General features: G+C 50.3%; 1 protein-coding gene across 1 annotated transcript in view; it reads left to right on the forward strand.

Annotated features, from left to right (window-relative positions):
* LOC149348416 (uncharacterized) overlaps window positions 1-14,555 on the forward strand; it is a 29,350-nt gene extending 14,795 nt beyond the window's left edge. The window contains exons 5-8 of the mRNA XM_089541754.1: window positions 1,411-1,514; window positions 3,348-3,498; window positions 11,811-11,984; window positions 14,346-14,555. Of these exons, the coding sequence (XP_089397880.1) occupies window positions 1,411-1,514; window positions 3,348-3,498; window positions 11,811-11,984; window positions 14,346-14,555 (639 nt within the window). The remainder of the gene's footprint in view (window positions 1-1,410; window positions 1,515-3,347; window positions 3,499-11,810; window positions 11,985-14,345) is intronic.
* The last annotated feature ends 4,985 nt before the right edge of the window (window positions 14,556-19,540 follow it).

Raw genomic sequence — 19,540 nt, forward strand, 5'->3', positions numbered from 1 at the left:
TTCAATGCAATAAATGTATCGGTTCTTTCTTTATATGCGCAGTACTCATGGAAATAAGAGTTAAAGTGCAGTATGCATATTTCTTTGCAATCGTTTCGTACAAAGGTCCGAGGCTAAAAAATCTAAGCATGATGACAACTGCCGCCTCTCCGTTTCAAAGGGTATGATCTAATCTATCCATCCATCCGTCCACCCACAAATCCATCAATGCGTCCGTCCGTCCGTCCGTCCATCCATCCATCCAGTTTTAACCCTTGTGCAGGCTATGTACGCAGTTGTGAACAACGCCAGCGTGCTGTTTTTTTTTTCTTACAGACTGCAGCACCAAGCAGTGATTTCTTTGTTTCAGTGAACTTCGCATCCTTCATATAGAAAATAAGATTTTTTTTGTGCCTCATAGCGAACGCAGCAGATAATATCTTGCGAAAAAAAGAGCAGTGTTGCACGTCATGCGCCATATTTGTAACGGCTTATTTTGCCACCTCTGATAACTATAATTTTTCTCGCGCTTTCAAGCGTAATGTGCACCTTATTATTATTATTTCAAAATTACTTACCTAAAATATTCTTCTAATGATCCTTAGTGTTTCTTCTTTACAAGTCGCGGTATTTCAATGTTGCTATTCCCATCAATTATGACACTTTGCACGGAATATTTCCCGCTCTAGCAAAGAATTAACCGTTACTTGTTTTTGCTGCAAAACTGAAGAAATCTCTTAACGCCTTAATACATTATTTAGGCGGAAAAATGTTTCTTTTTGGTGAAAACAAAAAATGGCGTCTGAAAGGGTTAACCAGGTGAACTTGAAAAATATGAGTAGGAAGTAGTGGACTAAGAGCAAAACAATAGCTTGGACTATAATATACCGGTTTTTCTGAGAGGCCCTGCAAGACGAGCGCAGCGAAGAGCATAAAAAAGGTACAAACTTTATCAGAAAAGCGCACCTCCAAGTGATGGAGGTCTACATCATTTGGAGGTCTACATTCGTTAACATGAATTATATGCAAGAGTTTTATTTTTGTATAAGTGGCGAACCCTTTATGTACCGAATTTTGTGCCCGTTTCAATGTTTGTGTTATTACTAGTTTTTTATTCCACATTACCCACTCGTGTCATAGCCCGTGATCAGGGCTGACAGTATAAATAAATGAAATGATTGCTTTTAAGCCGAGCAGTGGGGTGTCCCTAGCATTCCAACAAGTTCAAACGTCCGATGGCAGGAGGACTACAGTTCCTCTGAATTACGAAATGTTCGGAACTCTGATGATGCAGAACGAACCACAGGGCGTGGCCGAAAAACAAGTCCTTGGTGACAAAGGCTGTGCCAAACAGCATAACGCAATGCGATACAATATGTCAATGCAGTGTTCGTGCGGATTGGCTTGTAAGCGTTTTTCAACCACTTACAGACGTTTCACGACGTTGCCTCGGAGTGGGGTCAACCTACACTGACAGTGCTTGCCTTGCCGACTCCGCATAAGGACTGGGTCACTTTCCTCGTCGACCAGGGCAGGTCAGTTCCTCAGGCTATCTCTATAGACCATAAAGGGCAACGTTGACCATGATACTGGCTCTGTGCGCTGACGAAGCACCTGCGCAAGGCCTACGCCGCGCGTGCTCATGGGATTTTTCAGCACGAAGAGCGACGCGACGCCGACGACATCGCCGGCTTCTCCGCCTCACGACCTCCTTAACGCTCTCGCGTTACAAGAAGAAAGTAAAAGAAATGTGTGACTAGCAAACACGCCGGAAGCAAGCAGAACGAGTAGAGAAAGTTGGGTATCAAGACACGAAAAAACACAAAGTGTCTTCGTGCCACAGTTTCGCTCAAGCAAAGCAGCCCCTTTTTTTTCAGTTTTCGCAACGTATGCAATAATTCAATGACGACTCAAACATGGCCTCTTCAATAGCAGGTCGCTTTTGCGTGGTTTGCTGAACGGCGCCTCACACAGGAACTGCCCTTCCTCTATGTTTGTGTTGTGAAGAATGCGGCATAGGTCCACAAGCTTTTTAAATGCGCACTGGAGATGGGAGCATAAACATAGGCCCTCAGTCCATTGCACAATTTAACGCGCGAAGGCGTCCAGATGAACTCGATAAATGCGCGGGAGTAGGGTGCCACGTGCGAAACAGGATTCCCCCGCGTGCAGACGTGAACATGGACACGAGAGGAACTAGTCAGTCTCCGAGTGCCAGCCGATCGAAAATGCGGGCTCGCTCACTGAAGGCTCTCTTTACTGGCGCCCACAGAACCAACTTGCAAAGGCTTTCACCCCTATTGGGTGGTTGCGGACTCTGCAAGACAAATTAGAGTTCCCTATAGGGGAAAGAGGACTGTGGAGTGGACGTAAGCGGTCTGATGGTGATGATGATGACCACGTGTGACCACAAAACACCTGAATCATTCAAGAATAGCTCATCCGTGCCCTATCGTAGCGTTATGGAAGCCTTGCGCGGTAACAGTTTCTTGTCGTTTTTTTGCCCTAATCATTTAGAGCGTTCGGAAAGGGGCCCCACCGGATGTCGTAGCAATGCACGCTACATAACGCGGTCACGTTTGAGAGACACTGTGTGGCTGAGAAACTCCAGAGATAAAAAAAAGAAACTAATAGCAAGGCTACGAGTAATTAACACGAGCGTTGAGAGTTAGCTAACACCAGGTAAGGGAGGAATAACAAAAAAAAATTGCTTCGTTTGGGGCATGGTGTAGGGCTAGGTTTGGGGGAACGGTAGTTTTTTACGCAGAACCCCAGGTGGTCGAAATTTCCGGAGCCCTTCACTACGGCGTCCCTCATAGCCTGAGTCGCTTTGGGACGCTAAACCCTCATAAACCATAAACCATTACGCAGAAGGACAACGACCTTGCGATTGCTCTTGTGAACGTTGATGTATTGTCCATGACTGATTCCATGGATGTTGCGATCGCAAATCCTCGAATTTCAATTATCGAATTCAATAATTTCAAAGTGCTTAAGCAGATGTTTTCGCTGCTCCTTCCAAATAAACAGTAAGCTGTTATGAAGGTGAAAAAATATGCGGGCATTTCTGTGTGCGAGCGGGAACACAATACCGGCTCCCTGGCGCTCACCGAAACTGAAATTGGGGCCTAAAAATGGCTTGGATAATACTCTAACGCTGTGGTCCGGATTTATCGTTTAATTTCCATACCAACCCTTGTCGGCACCTTTCAAGACGGAAAACCTCGACACGGAGAATTTTTATCTACGATGACCTTTAAGGACCCTGTATCGCTAATTGAAGACGGCATGGTAAAATGTCTGGAGGTTGTCTGTAACTACCTGAAAAAAAATTCCTTAAAATCATGGGCTTTCTTTCCAATGTGCAGGAAGTTGGGATACTATCCAGACATGTTCGTCGTAAGTGGCCACTACAGATTCGGCGACAACACCGTCGACCCCTGCGCCGTGATGCCTCCTACCCGTTACTCGCCCATTAAACTGCCGAACCATTTGCTCCAGGACTACCGATTCGACCTGGTTAGTCAGAACGCACTATTTATTTATTTATTTATTTATTTGTTTGTTTTGTTTATTTATTTATTTATTTATTTATTTATTTAATTATTAGTACCTCAAAGGCCCACTAGGGGCATTACATGAGGGGTGGGCATACATATCATTGAAAAAAAATCAGTGATGAATGATTTGAAGTATTCCAGGCCAGGATGGATGAAAGCTTCAGCGGGGAGGTCGTTCCAATCTCTTGCGGTCTGGGCGAAGACTGATTTCAGACGCGCAGAAGTGGATGCTCGAGGTGTATGAACAGCTTTCGGATGACTGATGCGAAGTGAAAGGCGGTGTGCAGGGGTGATAACGGGTTGGCTGAAATGCGCCAATGATAAAACTTGTGGGAAAGGCAGAGTCTGGCTATTTTTCGACGGGATTCAAGGCTGGGGAGGTTAGCTTTTGTTTTCAATGCTGTTACGCTCGTATGATATGAGTAATCAGAATATACGAATCTTATCGCGCGGCTCTGGACGTACTCAAGGGTTTTGGCTAGGTTAATTTGATGGGGGTCCCAGATCGAGCATGAATATTCAAGTTTAGGACGGACAAGAGTTAAATAGGCGGACAGTTTTACGGAAGCAGGTGCCAAACGCAAGTTATGCTTTAGATAACCAAGAACACGGTTAGCTTCGTTGGTTATGTTCATTATGTGGGTGGTCCAAGAGAAATCCTGTGTTAGGCTAATACCTAAATATTTATATGAAGATGCGTGTGATATCATGGAACCGCGAAGGGTGTAATTGGGAGTAGGATACGATTGACGACGATGAAATGATACTAGCGTTGTTTTATTAACGTTTAAAGACATTAGCCAGTTTGCGCACCACTCTTCCACAAGTTTTATGTCGCACTGCAGATGGTAAGTATCTCTGTTACAAGTGATGCTGCGGTAGATGACGCAGTCGTCGGCGAACAAACGAACGGTAGAAGATAGATTACTTGGGAGGTCGTTGATATAAATTAAAAAAAGTAGAGGTCCTAAAACCGTGCCTTGAGGTACGCCGGAGGTAACAGGGGAGATGGAAGATGCATGATTGTTAGCCCATACAAACTGTTGGCGGTTAGTCAAAAAATTCCGGAGCCAATAGTACACTAGTGGGTGGAGGTTTAGGCGCGAAAGTTTAAATAAGAGGAGTTGATGGGAAACTTTGTCGAAAGCTTTTTCAAAGTCTAAGAAAAGAGCGTCGACGGGTGTGTTCGTGTCCATACTAGAACTGATGTCATGAGTAAAACGGGCCAGTTGGGTACAGCAGGATAGGTTCTCCAGGAATCCGTGTTGAGAAGGGTCAAAAAAGCTGACAGACTGCAAGAAGGTCATGATGTGTGAATAAATTACGTGCTCCATTAATTTAGAGGGAACGCTAGTGAGGGAGATGGGACGGCAGTTCTTACTAGACGATGGGGGGCCTTTTTTGTGTACTGGGATGATTTTCCCCACTTTCCAGTCGTGGGGTACAATACCGGACTCGAGTGATTGCTGGAAAATACGAAAAAGAAGAACAGCTACAACGTTTTTAGTATTCTTGAGAACTTTTGTGTTAATTTCATCTATACCAGCAGATGAGGTTAGTTTCATGGAATCGATCAACGTGTTTATTCCGTTAGGGTCGAAACGTATGTCAGGCATAGGAGGGTAATCAAAATAAGGATAGTCAGGCATGTCGCCTACAGGATCGTGTGTAAAATTGGATGAAAAGGTATAATTTAATGCTTCGGCTGTGTCAGTGTGTGGAATAGGTGAACCGTGTTCGTCGCAAAACGATATTGGCGGGGTTGCTTTCGGGTTTATAGCCTTCCAAAATTGCCTGGGGTTGTTGTGAAGCATATCGGGTAATGTGGATGAGAAGAAGGTTTTTTTGGCTTGTGCTGCGTGAGAAAGAAAGTTCTTTTCGGCAGTATGATACCGTTCCCAAGCGCGGGCGTCATTGGAATGATTTGCCGAACGAAAGAGCCTTTTCTTTTTGTTAAGTAGCCTTTTGAACTTTCCGTTGAACCATGGCAATGATGACCGTGTGGTGGCTGTTTTAGTAGGGATGTAGGTGTGGATGGGCTCGCGCATTTTATAATTTTATATTCTCCCCTGCATATTGAAAGTTCGAAGCGACGCTTGCATAAGCCATAAAAAAGGGAAAGGCCCCCTTCAATAGGGACACCTCGGTCGCATCTGGCTAAAGTTCATAATGCGGCTCGTTCTGTAGACTTCGTTTCACCTCTTCCGCCATCTCATCCCTAAGGACGCCGATCTCTTGCCCAAGTTGAGGACATTTCTGAGCCTGCCAGCGCCTTTCTCGGCAAACAAAAAGCTGCTCGCTTAGGCTCTTGCATTGTAAGAACAGATGGGCCTTCCTTTCCACTGAAAGCCGCCAAACGAAAACCTTTCCCCAAAACTGACACCCTCATTAAGAAGTGTGTAGGCTTGAAATGCATTTGCATACAGCAAAGGTGCAGTGGATTCTAGAAGTGCCAATATATGGTTCTAGTTGCACCAGGGTATAGGCTAAATCATTTGGAGGCTGAATGCCCCCTCGCCTTCGCTAGCTGCTGTTCTTTGAGCTTGACAGCGTGCGCATAGTCTACTGGGCGGCTTTGTCGACTTGAGAAACCTCTATGAATACCGGCTTTTCATAGCTGGGGATGGCCGTTGCCATTCTTTGATGCTTTTGGTACTTCATCTGCAAATGTTTTTTTTTTTAATTTTTGCGGGTGGTTCTGCAGCATTCTCTACGTCATTGATACTAACAAGACAAAGCAATGGTCCAATCATAGAACCTTCTGGCACAACCGGGTAACATAACCGCGCGGCCCCACCTCCTGGGCCTTCGCCTTACACCGCACCATTGGTCGCGGTGCACTCTGCCCAGCCGACTCCTTACTGGGCGGATCGGCGCCAGGCACCTCGGAAGACTGACCTATGGCGGACTCCGGATCAACGCCCGCTCTGTTACCACTGTGGTGAGGCCGGCCATCTCTACCGGCGGTGCCCCTATCGCGAAATGGGACTACGCGGTTTTTCCATCGACAGCCCCCGTCCACGCCCTGGAGAGCGCCCTCAAGACATCGCTGAGTATGTCACCCGCCAGCGTAGTTCACCGTCTCCCCCGCGCCGCGAGTCGCGATCGCCCTCTCCACGCCGGTCTTCGCCCTCTGGGTCCCGTTTCGCCCCAGGACAACGTGGTTCCTCGAGCCCTCGTCGGGAAAACTAGCTCCGGCGGCCTTTGGAGGCGAGGCCGCCGAACGCCGTTCCGACGCAAAGCTTCCACCGCCGCAGCAACTGAATCGCCCCGACGTCGCACGCCGCATCGCTGCACAGTTTTCCCCGACGCGCCTTTCGTCTCGCCGCGATGCCGCAACCCCGATCGCCGACCCGCTTCCGCCGCCGCACCGAACCAATCGCCCCGACGCCGAACGCCGCATCGCCGAAGAGTTTCCCCCAACGCACCACTTGAATCGCTCCGACTGCGCAACCCCAGTCGCCGACCAGGTTCCGCCGCCGCACCGACTGAGTCCTCCACAACAGCCATCGACGGGCCGTGCTGAAGGCAGGGTCTCCTTGGATATCCCCGTTCTCGTCGACACAAAGGAGGTCAGTGCGTTGGTCGATACGGGCGCAGATTACTCTATCCTTAGCGGACGGCTTGCGACGGCCCTGAAAAAAGTGACGACACCCTGGGACGGCCCCGACATACGCACGGCAGGCGGACATCTTGTCGCACCACTCGGCATGTGTGCGGCCCGGGTTACGGTTCGAGGCTGCACATTCGTTGCCACTTTTCTCGTTCTCCGCGAATGTTCTCGCGATGTCATCCTTGGCATCGACTTTCTTCGCGAGCACGGTGCTATCATAGACCTGCCGAACCGCTTGGTGACGTTTTCTACCGCAATGGCCACAGAAGAACCTGCGCACCAGGGTTCTCGGTCCGCCCTGCGAGTCGCCGACGATAACGTTACGGTGCCACCACGTGCCAGCATTCTCGCTAGAGTTACCTGCGACGAGCCACATAGGGGACTCCGGGTTGTCGAGCCTAATGTCTCCCTCGTACTCACTAAGGGGGTTGCGGTGGCACGGGGCCTTGGATCCCTTCATGACGGTTGTACAGAGGTCCTTGTCACCAACTTCTGCAATGAGCATCGACATCTGTTCCGTGGCACAGCCATCGCTTACGTCGACCATGTTCAGGAAGTGGCCGAATGCTTTGCTTGTGCGGAGGACACACCTGGAGCTGACGCCGAAGCGGTCACCAACGTAGACATAAATCCAGGCCTTCCACCGACGGAAAAGAGGCAACTCCAGGACCTCTTGCGGGAGTTTGGTGCGTGTTTCACGTCGTCGTCTAAAGTGCGCCAAACGTCGATAGTTAAACACCGCATTATCACGCATGAAGGAGCCCGACCCATCCATCAGCAGCCCTATCGTGTGTCCCCTCGTGAGCGAGATGCTATTCAAACACAGGTCGAAGAGATGCTCACAGACGGCGTGATCCAACCGTCAAGCAGTCCGTGGTCGTCTCCTGTCGTCCTCGTGAAAAAGAAAGACGGGACACTACGGTTCTGCGTCGACTACAGGAAGCTGAACAGTGTGACCAAGAAAGATGTGTACCCGCTCCCGCGTATCGACGACTCCCTCGACCGACTTCGTCAAGCCAAGTACTTCTCTTCGGTCGACCTCAGAAGTGGTTATTGGCAGATAGAAGTTGATGAGAGGGACCGCGAGAAAACCGCCTTCATCACACCGGACGGGCTGTATGAATTTCGTGTCCTCCCATTCGGGCTCTGCTGTGCTCCTGCCACGTTCCAAAGAATGATGGACACCGTTCTCACCGGTTTGAAGTGGCAGACCTGTCTTGTTTATCTTGATGATGTCATCATTTTTTCTGCAACGTTCACGGAACATCTGCACCGCCTCAGGACTGTCCTCGAAGCCGTTCGATCCGCCAACCTCTCCCTCAAACCAGAAAAATGCCACTTTGGGTTCACCGAATTGAAGTTCCTCGGGCACGTCATTAGTGCTGACGGAATCCGCGCTGACCCAGAGAAGCTTGCTGCCGTTGCTGCCTTTCCGGTTCCCGCCCACAAAAAAGCAGTCCGACGCTTCCTGGGCCTGTGCTCCTACTATCGCCGCTTCATTAGAAACTTCGCCCAGCTCGCCAGCCCTCTGACACTCCTAACCCGTGATGACACGTCATTTTCCTGGGGCAACGAACAGCAGACTGCCTTCGACGAGTTACGACGCCGACTCCAATCGCCGCCCATCCTGGCACATTTCGACGAAGATGCTGACACGGAGGTGCACACGGATGCGAGCAACGTCGGTCTTGGCGCTGTTCTAGTACAGCGGCAAAATGGCGTCGACAAAGTAATTGCCTACGCCAGCCGCGCACTGTCGCGCGCTGAGTTGAACTACTCTACTACGGAAAAAGAATGTTTGGCGGTAGTCTGGGCCGCCGCTAAGTTCCGCCCATACCTGTATGGTAGACCGTTTCGTATCGTCACCGACCACCACTCGCTGTGCTGGTTGAAAAATTTAAAGGACCCTTGCGGCCGCCTAGCACGTTGGGCATTACGCCTGCAGGAATTCGATTTCACCGTCACCTACAAGTCAGGCAGGAAGCACACCGACGCTGACAGCTTGTCACGCGCTCCCGTCGAACCTCCTCCAGAAGGCACCACCGATGATGATAGCTTTCTTGGAGCGGTCAGCACGTCTGAGCTCGTTTCCAGACAGCGTGCCGACGCCGAGCTGGGTCTCCTCATCGAACATCTCGAAGGCGGGCGCCCTGCAATACCACGATACCTAGCTCGTGGACTATCATCGTTCTGCCTGCGGAGAGGGGTGCTTTATAAAAAGAACTCTACTTCAAGTCCGACAACTTACCTGCTCGTCATACCGTCCGATCTCCGGGATGAAGTCCTCCTTGCCTGCCATGATGAACCGACTTCCGGCCACCTTGGAGTTACACGCACCTTATCCCGAATCCGGAAGAAATATTACTGGCCCAACCTAACTTCAAGTGTCAAGCATTATGTCCGGACATGCCGGCAATGCCAGCGGCGGAAAAAACCCGCGCTCAAGCCTCCTGGACTGCTTCAGTGCATCGAGCCACCACAAATACCATTCGACAAAGTCGGCATGGACCTTCTGGGGCCATTTCCTCTCTCGTCGTCCGGCCACAAGTGGATCGTAGTCGCCACAGACTACTTGACCCGCTACGCTCGAGGTACTGCCGCCGAAGTTGCCCACTTCTTTATGCACGACATCGTGCTTAGACACGGCGCCCCATCGGCCATCATTACTGACCGAGGCAAGGCGTTTACAGCCCGACTTCTACGAGACGTCTTAACGCTTAGCCATACTGCGCATCGACCAACAACAGCGTATCATCCCCAAACCAATGGTCTAACGGAACGGCTCAACAAAACATTGGCGGACATGATCTCGATGTACGTCGACGTTGAACACAAAACCTGGGATGAGGTCTTGCCGTACGTTACCTTCGCATATAATACCGCGACGCAGGAAACCACCCAGTTCACCCCGTTCCGTCTCGTGTATGGCAGAGAGGTCCGCATGATGCTAGACGCCATGCTGCCGTATGGCGACGCAGAGCTCCCCCCTGAAGCAGGCCACTTCGTGGAACAAGCAGAGCAGGCCCGTCAGCTGGCCCGCTTGCACATCAAGGACCAGCAATCCGCCGATGCCCGACACTATAACCTTCGGCACAGGGACGTGCACTACGAGCCCGGCGACCACGTGTGGGTGTGGACACCCGTGCGCCGCAAGGGATTGTGCGAAAAGTTTATAAATAGGTACTTTGGCCCGTACAGAGTCCTGCGCCGCCTGAACAGCGTCAACTACGAAGTTGTACCCCATGGAACTGTGATCGTCGGCCCTCAGCGTCAACGGCCTGAAATTGTGCATGTAGTGCGCTTAAAGCCGTACTTTTCACGTGACTGAGCGCTGCGTTCACGCTGTGTTTCGTACCTTTTTCCCCTTACCCCACGTGTGACCTTGACTCTCGCCGCATTTAATTCAGCGCACGTTGTATAGTTCACCTCACCCCTATTCTTCTTGTTTTTGCTCCTCCTCCCCTCACTGTACTACATACCCCATTGCACATCGAGACGATGTTTTCTTTCGCGGAAGGGAATAATGCCACGCGCCTAACGCGCCGCGCGGCCTCCGCGCTGAATCGAAGACGACGACGAAGCGGCGGTGGCCTCTCGCGGCGCGCTTGTTCTGTTTGGTGTCGTGGAAGCTGACTCTATAATTAAAAGAAGGCTCCCAGTCTTGGGTTCTTGCCGACGCCTACCTTCGCGGCTCCTCTGGTCGTGACAATATTAAACGAACAGATTCGCAGCCGCCAAGTCAGATGAGCTTCTACCCGTTTCCAAACCTTTTATTTATTATCGGCTTCACGCAGTTTAAAAATCAGGTTACTGTGTTGCTCCTTATCATGGGCTTTCGCGAAATCTCGAATGACATGGATCTTCTGATGGTCATCTAATGCTTTGCCAAAATAGAGTGAACGCCCTCTACGGTCGCGTCGTCGAAAGCTTTCGGCGGAAATTATGCTGATTCGCATGAAATGACCCATTGGCCTCAAGATAAACGGTGATGTGCTACGCTTTTATGACAGGCTGCATGAGTTTGCAAGTTACTGAACTAAGGCGCATGGGTCAATATTTGGTCATCAGCGTTCGTTTAAGGGTAAGAATAACGTCGGCACAGCAACAATCATGCGGCACATGACATGACACTAGGATTTTTTCGAAAATTACAGCGAGGCAAAATGGAGCTCATCTTCCTCGCAAACTGGTCACCGGCCCAACTGTCCCAACTACCACTTTCAACTTTAAAATTCAGTGTCTCAAAACCTGCATCTATTCAAGTGCAGACAGCAATGTAATTTAGCGTGTACTGACTTCAAATCCTAAACTTCTGTCTTTGGCCCAACCAAACAGATGTTATCCCTCATGACCTACGACGCCACCGGAAGCAGTGCCTAATGGGTAAAGTTGCAAGATACGTGTTTTAATACAAGAAAACAAAATTTCAGCGTGCTTCTTGGTGATGAGAAATTTGAGAATTGAAGCACACATGATAGGTTTAACTTTTCTAAATGCAGAGTTCACAAATTTGGAATAATTTAAAAAACAAGTCTGTCACGTATAACTAATTAGTGTACAGTATTGAACATGCACAGTTATGTAAAGGTGATCCAAAATTTTTGTCATGCAATTTTCAATGTCGAAAGCAATGCAATTATTTCACAAAATCCCCGCAGGAGTCTGCCCCTTCCAGTATTCGTGAGGTCAAATCCAGAAACGGCTCAAGCCGTGGGTTGGTGTCGGTCACCATGAAGGGCCGCTGGACGTCACCGAGTGAGGGAGAGCCATTCGAGTTCTACTCACAATGCGACTACGACTGGGATGCGGTATCATTCGGCAGTTACACGGAGGTGAGTGAAGGAGTGATTTACAAGGGTTTTTGTGACCCCCGGAGCAAATATCGGTCCAGCTTCAGTAGGTTATAAATTGAGGCCGATAATAGCTGTGTCGATAGTCGGCTGCAGGCTGGTTTTGATATGTGTCTTCACGTGCACGCTAAAGGGCTTCCTGGCTGTCATTAGGATCTGACAGCATTGTACAAATAGAATCAATATGAAACTAAGCAACTGAGCCCGTGGCAATACTGGCTGATCAAATGCCTGCGGCTGTTCTAAAAGCTGCAGTCACACCCTGTCACCAGCACGATGATTTGTGCCCAAAATATTTGCCACATTAAGAATTGTAAGAAGAGTTACTCCAATTTTAAAACTGGTCTGCGCACAGAACGAGTGCTTTGGAGCGAGGAGCTGCCGACCGCTTTATAAAGCAGAAAGCACGAAAGAACGAATAGATTTGTCTGCAGTATTAACAATGGTCACTTGGACATAATGGACCCGCATTGCCATGCCATGGGCTTGCGTGTTCCCTTTCGCAATTCTTCTAGCTGTACATGTCCGCAATATCCAGAGTGTCACACCTCAACGCAACTAATTATTTCAAACGCTAGTGAGTCCAACTTAGTACTATTTGCGATCTCTTCGCCTATAGCTTACACCGATTCTTTTAGTCAGTCTAGTTGTTTAATTAAAGATAATCATACAAATTTTCGAGTCTTGGCTTCAGAAAAATAATGTTAACATGAGCCCGCTGAACAAGACACTGCTAAGGGTAGTAGGGCATTGCTGCTGTGAAAAAATAATAAACGGATGCTGTGAAAGGAGGCTACGCAGTCACAACAGCAATCATTCGGGTTCATTCACGTGGAATGGTGTGTCTATCTAAAACCTTCGCTACTTTTAGCTGAAGAAAAAAGCGCAGCAACAGAGCCAAGAGAGAAGACGGGACAGCGCCTGTCCCGTCTTCTCTCTTAATTGTCCCTGTTGCTGCGCTGTTTTCCCCATACACCCAGACATCCAGTATATAATACCTCTCACATTACTAGACTCACGCAACTATCTGAGGGATGTTGGCCGACTTTGCGGCGCAGGCTAATTAGCTTCCGGAATAGGCGGACCACCCAAGGCTGCGTAATTGCCATTATTTAAATAAAATTTTGAATCAATCAATAAACCTCCATGCCTCCTCCTCAACACATGCCGTCACCTGACCTAGCGCCACTGCAGGACCCACTATAATGCACCTGTTCTGTCATGGCTAATCAGTATACCGCACGGCGGATAGCGATCCCCTTACGTAGGGCCACCACCATAGAATCCCTGGTTCTGCGGAGGCTCGGCCTAGTTCTGTAAGTGCTACTGCTGGAACGCCGCGTCCCTTAATAACGTAGTAATGAGCTGAGGCTAGCCGGTGAAGCCTGTTTCATGGAAGCCTGATAATTCTTGTCTGTTTTTGCGTTTTGGCGCCCCTACCCGCACTCTTCTCATTCCTTTCCAAGCCCCCCTTCCGCACCCACTGTCTCACAGGGAAGGTGACCTCACTGGTGAGTGGCACGCACTGCGCAGGCTATTTTCCCAAATCTCCCGCACACCCATTCTCTGGAGTTTTGTGGACCCTTAGTGGGGAGGTGTTTCTTATGTACGGAACGCTTTGTCAGGGCAAACTCAGGATCATACTTTGCAATAGTGGCCGTGTCTGGCTACATTGCCAGTGTAGATGTTTCTTTCACAGAGGGGAGTTTTTGGCTTGAGTGTGGCGCTACAGAATGTGCTGAGTTAGTGTGACGGTAAGAATGCCTCCTTACTTGTGTTTGGTGCACCTTGGTTGATTGCACGCCACAACTAGCAACTAACTGACTTACTACCTCTCTAACCAAGCAACCAAATGAGTAGTCATCATCGTTCTCGCAGGTGTGCAGAGACGGGGAGTACGCGCCTCAACTACAGTACAAACCTGACCACAGCGCCGTCCTGGCGCATCATGCTACGCAGCGCCGTGCGTTCGCCTACGACAACGAAGAGGGACTGGCTGCTAAGGTATCGGAGGCTCGAGTTTTGCGAGAGCACTTGAAGGACCGAATTCAGTCAAGTAATTAATCACTCTTTGCGTCCAGCAAGTTTTCGGCTCAAGCCTGCACGGAAACGGCTGAAAGATAGTTTACTGCGGGCTGTATACAGAACCGTTCATGCAGTAGCACGAAATTAACATGAATTTAAATCGCCTTCGGGCATTGTTTAGCCATCTGGAGTGCTCTGTGATGACTGCGAAAATTAATAAGAGTTTTTTTTTATCAGTTTATTCACTGCACCCATGCAGTTTCAAACAACATGAATATACTTCAATAAAACCTTCCTTTTTATTCTTTATGCCTGCAGCTGTGCCAGGTGAAAGGCGAGGCGTTGGACTTGAACTTCGGCATCGCCGTCTACGATGTTGACTTCGACGACTACTCCAACGACTGTTCGACACTGAACAAGTTCGGCTCGCACAGTCGGTTGAAGGCGCTGAGGATGATCGTCGACTACTACAAGAGCCTGGCTCATGATCACTTCGACGAGGCGTCGTGTACGAGCGTCGTTGGTTGAGGGCGCTGCGGTGCGCTGTTTCCTCTAACGCTTGAAAAACGCGCACCTGCCTTGAAATAAAGGTCGAATGACGGCAGACAGTACAGTACGCGTTCGTGTCAGCCTCACCTACACCGGCAAGTCTTCGCAGTGCCCTTGTGTCCGACAGGCACTCGAAAGAAGTGCGGCTAGAGATTGGGTTATTGGGGTTTAACGTCCCAAAGCGACTAAGGCTATGAGGTACGCCGTAGTGAAGGGCTCCGGAAATTTCGACCACCTGGGGTTTTTCAGTGTGCGCTGACATCGTACAGTGCACGCGTTTTTCTAGAATTTCGCTTCCATCGAAATTTGACCGCCCTGGCCGGGATCGAACCTGTGTCTTTAGGGTCAGCAGCCGAGCGCCATAACCACTGAGCCACCGCGGTGGCCGTAAGTGCAACAAGAAATTAACTCTGAAAAGAGTAAAGGATAACAAAAAAGCGGAGGTTTTACGATTACAAATGGAATCCCGTTCAGCTCTGAAGTATCCATGGAAAGAAAACATTTAAATTTCTTACATTTCTGGAAGGAACACGGATAGTGCTCATCGAGAATATTTCATAATTCCCGATACAGAGATCAAGGAAATATTGAATTGTTTGCTCTTTGCGTGTTTTTTGTAGCCCGGGTTAAGCCTAAATGCCCATTCATAGAATGCGCGGAGTTCTCATACCACTCCCGGCCCAGCGGTGCATCGGTGAAGGGATGCGCCACTGCTCTGGCAGGTGGTTGTTTCAAACAAAGCTTACAGTTGGGCACGTGAGAGCCAGGTGACTCTTCGCCGCAGCCAGTCACGTCTCGTGCTTAGCTGCAACATATTCTCGCACTGTGCATTGCACATCATCGTCTTCTTCATGGGCGTCCGGAGGGGGGGGCAAGGGGGGGCGGCTGCACCCCCCTGGAAAATCACTCACTCGAACCGTGAGTGATGGCCGCACGCCAGGGTCGATGGTGCGCTCAGCCAAAAGGGTGAAAGCAGCCCCGCTTCCACGCTTTGGGTCACATCTGCGAAATGCCGCGTCCGGGCGCGCGTCGTTCCGCCGTTTTCAAACCACGCCATCGTTAGCTCCACTAAAGGGCGACCTGTTGCACACATGCAGCGGCACCGGCGAGCACGTGTTTCGAGCCGTCTTGAGATGGGTGTCTGTTTCTTTGATCTCTAGAGAGACAGCGACACGGAGGCAGACAGTGCACAGGACATCTTGTTTTCGCCTTTTTCGCTCGCTATAATCAGGATACATTAGTACGCCGGCCTCCGATGAATTCTTCAGGAGGGAAGGACAAATCAGTTGTGTCCACCCCGCTTTGTCGGGCTGCTCAGGGGCAAGCGGGCGATGAGTTGGCGCCGCCGCCGCTCGCTGTCTCCTCCGATCCACGTACGGGAGAGCGCAGTTCGGTAGAAGCGCCGCTTTCAGAATCTTCGGCAAAGGGGATTAGCTGCTTTTGTTCACGGCGACGCAGTCTCCAGAGGCGCCCCCACACCAGCGTTCCTTGCGTCTTCTCCGAAAACCAGCGCCTTTGGTCAACGCAGCCCGACGGCGCCTGCCTGGCTCGCTTGTCACTAGCTCTGGCTGGGCCTCAAATCACAACAGCGCCCATGTACTGTGCGATGTCAGTGCATGGTAAAGAGACCCAGGTGGTCGACATTATCCGGAACTCTGTACTACTCCGTCCCTCATAGCCTGAGTCGTTTCGGGGCTCTGAACCCCATAAAAGCACAAAAACAAATTTTCCGACCGGAGTGGCGAGTGTCCCTTCCCCTCGGAAGTCGCGCGGCGTTCCTTTCACCCCCCCAGTGCGCATTCGGAAATCTTGCACGTGTGCGCGCCTCTTTGTTTGTGCTTCGGTGTTTTTAGTGGCCGGTTGTCAACGAAAGTGAGAGCAACGAAGACAGCGGACGAGAAAACGACGAGCGGCGAGCAGTGTGTGTGCGGTTGCTCGACTGTGCGGATGCGCGAGCAAGACGGAGCGAGGTGTATGAAGCTGCGAGCGTGCATTTATCTTGTAAATAAGTGTTCGTTGTATATGTAGTCATCTTTTGTTTTCAACGTACGCGTTCAACTGTTTTTCCAATCAATGTGTATGATGAGTGTGCACCGAGAGCGTGTAATGAAGCACAGAAATGAATTTATCACCCTTGTAATTACGCAATTCGCCCAGAAAAATCCGAGGCGCCAGTTGAGTTTGCGGGCCGCCGGGTAGCGGGCCATCTCCGTATCCCCCCGGGCGCCGCCGACTTGGTCCTTATCTTAAAGGGCCCGTGCCCACCCCAGCGCAGCAGACACTCTCTACCTCTCTTTGAGCGAGCCTCCTCTCCTTCCATTCCCTCCTCGAAATTCTTCTCTCCCGCTCCTCGTCGAGTAGGCTCGGCAAGGCAAAATCACCCCTTCCTTCTCCGGTGTAAGCCGGAGGCGTGGTGTCTGTGGAATGCGTCACAGGGCACGTCATGGCCCCGCCTTCAATAGAATTCTTTTCTTGGTTTTTGCATTTTCTCCGCACACTGAACGATCGAGAGGCGCGATCGGCTCGACCACCTAGACTTGTTAGCGAGCGCATCCTTTCATACATCTGTTTGTCATTCCCAGTTAACGAGCCACCTTTTCATTTTCTTTTAGGCCTCCCCACCGTTTCACGAGCGGAGGGGCGGAAGTCGGTTGTGTTCGAAACACACGGCGAAGCGCGGACCCGGCAACCGCCCGTTTGCTTTTCTCCATGCGTGTTTGTGTTCTGTGTGTTTGTGTCTTTTCTCCGCTCCAAAGCATATGTCATTCATTGGAGTCAAGGCGTACGCAAGATGCACGAAAGATAAGCGGTGTGTGTGCGGAGCGCTCAAGTGGGTGAGCGAGGGAAAGGCTCTGCTGCACTGCTAATTAAAACCTTGTTTTGGGGGGCTCGCATAGAAGAAAAGAAACTGAGAAGGGAGCGCGCACGCAGAGCGTCTCGTGACGTGATCACGGCGGGGGGAGGGGGGGCGAATCAACTCCCTCAGTTTTACTATTTTTTTACTTTTTATGGCTAGGGTTCAAGGCTGTCGCCGCACGCTCCCTCCGCAGTTTTTTTTTTTTTGTTCCTTCATGCGGGTTTGTAGGCATGAGCCAGAACAGAAGGCGCTGCGGAAAGCCTTGTGCAGACGACGCGACGCCAAGGCCCAACCTTCTCCCGTCAGTCAGAACGATGCACCAATGGAGTGCCTTTAGCGAAAGTAGCCCCCCTTGACGTCAGCGGGGTGCAGAGTAGTGGGCCGGGCCCGTTTTTGAAGGAAGGAAAGAACGAACGGGCTTTGATTTGAATTTTCGCAGCTTTTCGGGGCGCGCATGGCTCTAGTATTTTGCAGAGGTTATTTTCGATGCCTCATCTATGCAGTGGGCTTGTTTTTCAAAAATGTCCGGACCCTGGGCAGTGGCCCTTTAAGATGTTTTAGGCGGCGTAGCTTTTAAGCAGACAGAGGAAACGCTAGGGTCAAAGGGCTGCCGCCCCAAAAGGTAAAAGCAGCAATGGCAGCGAGGGGTGCCGGAAGGGGACCCGTTCCGCGGACAGTGCGTACGAGTCGCGTACCCCGGCTATTGTCGGGGTTAAGTTCAATGGCTTTTCGACGGCGGCGTCGAACTGTGCGAAAGAAAGCTCCAGGGACACTTGAGGGTGAAGCTTGCGTGGGAGGCAGCTGAGTGCAATTACGAATGGTCGTGAGGCCGGATGGAAGTGGTCATTCGGGTAACGAGTTGTGATTACTCTGCCTCTGGCCAGAGGGCTCAGATGCCACTCTGTAGTGTTTGGAGCCACAGCTGATGGAAGTGGTGCTTGCGTGCTTTTGTGGTGTTGTCAAAGTGTTTTCACTGTGTGTGGAAAAGCGCTATCGGCTTCTTCAAAGGCATGCGGCCCTCGCGAGCAAACAAGCTCGTGGGGACCGGCGTGTCTTTGGTCTGTTGAGTTGCACAGAAAACGCTCTGATTGGTTGTAAGAAGCCCATCTCTCATTGGTTACTAAGTTTGTCCCCAGAATGCTGGGGAAACTTATTTAAGGAGGCGTTTTGGCGCCAAAGGGGGAGACTTGGGCAGGGACTCTTGGTGGAGAGTCGGAATCGCGAGACGGACAGGGTCTAGCTTTGCGCTGGCCACGTTCCGAAGGACGAGGAGCCGCTACGTGTAGCGCGAGTTCAGTCGGCCAGGCAGGACAGGGTTTCGTAGGGGCGAGCTCTGGCCTGGCGCTCCCGATCGTCCTGAATGCTAGCGACCACCCTGGTCGATGTGTATATGTGTAAATAGTTGTAAATAAACCCAGCTTGTACATTTCCGCGAAGAAGTTCGTCTACGTCTCATCTCCCTCCTGTGTCGCGCCCAAACGGACCCCCATCTCCACCACCACAAAAGAGGAAGACCTGAACCCGAGTCTAACTGCGCCTACAGTTGCTGTTCAAGGAAGACTGACTGAGTGACTGTAGTTGCGTGTTTGTGACCATATTGTGCTGTGTGCTGGTCATCAATCCGGGTGAGTCGAGAACCCGTATGCAGCAAGACTGAGCACTCTTCTCCACGAAGTGACAGTATCTTTTTGCATTTTTATTAATTTTAATTGTTTCTTAGTTGATAAACTGCAATGTATCTCTCCTAGCCACGCTTTAATTTGCTGTTTGTAATTTTTCTTTCATGTGTGTATTTCACTTATTTTTTATTTATATATAAATAAATTTACTCCGCAAAAAGTGCCTTTTGCTACGAACATACCCCCCCCCCCCCCCCTCCGGCTCCAACAACCAATGGGGCCCCCCCCTGCAAAAAATTCTGTGGACGCCCTTGGTCTTCTTCAACTAATACTACGCTCGTCTACCGAGCCGGAGTACCCGGGTTCGAACCCGACCGCGGCGGCCGCGTTTCGATGGAGGCGAAACGCAAGAGGCGCCCGTGTGCTGTGCGATGTCAGTGCACATTAATGATCCCCAGGTGGTCGACATTATTCCGGAGACCTCCACT

This window comes from Amblyomma mixtum, chromosome 4 (assembly GCF_055824585.1).
Source record: "Amblyomma mixtum isolate Tamu chromosome 4, ASM5582458v1, whole genome shotgun sequence".
Taxonomy (NCBI): Eukaryota; Metazoa; Arthropoda; class Arachnida; order Ixodida; family Ixodidae; genus Amblyomma; species Amblyomma mixtum.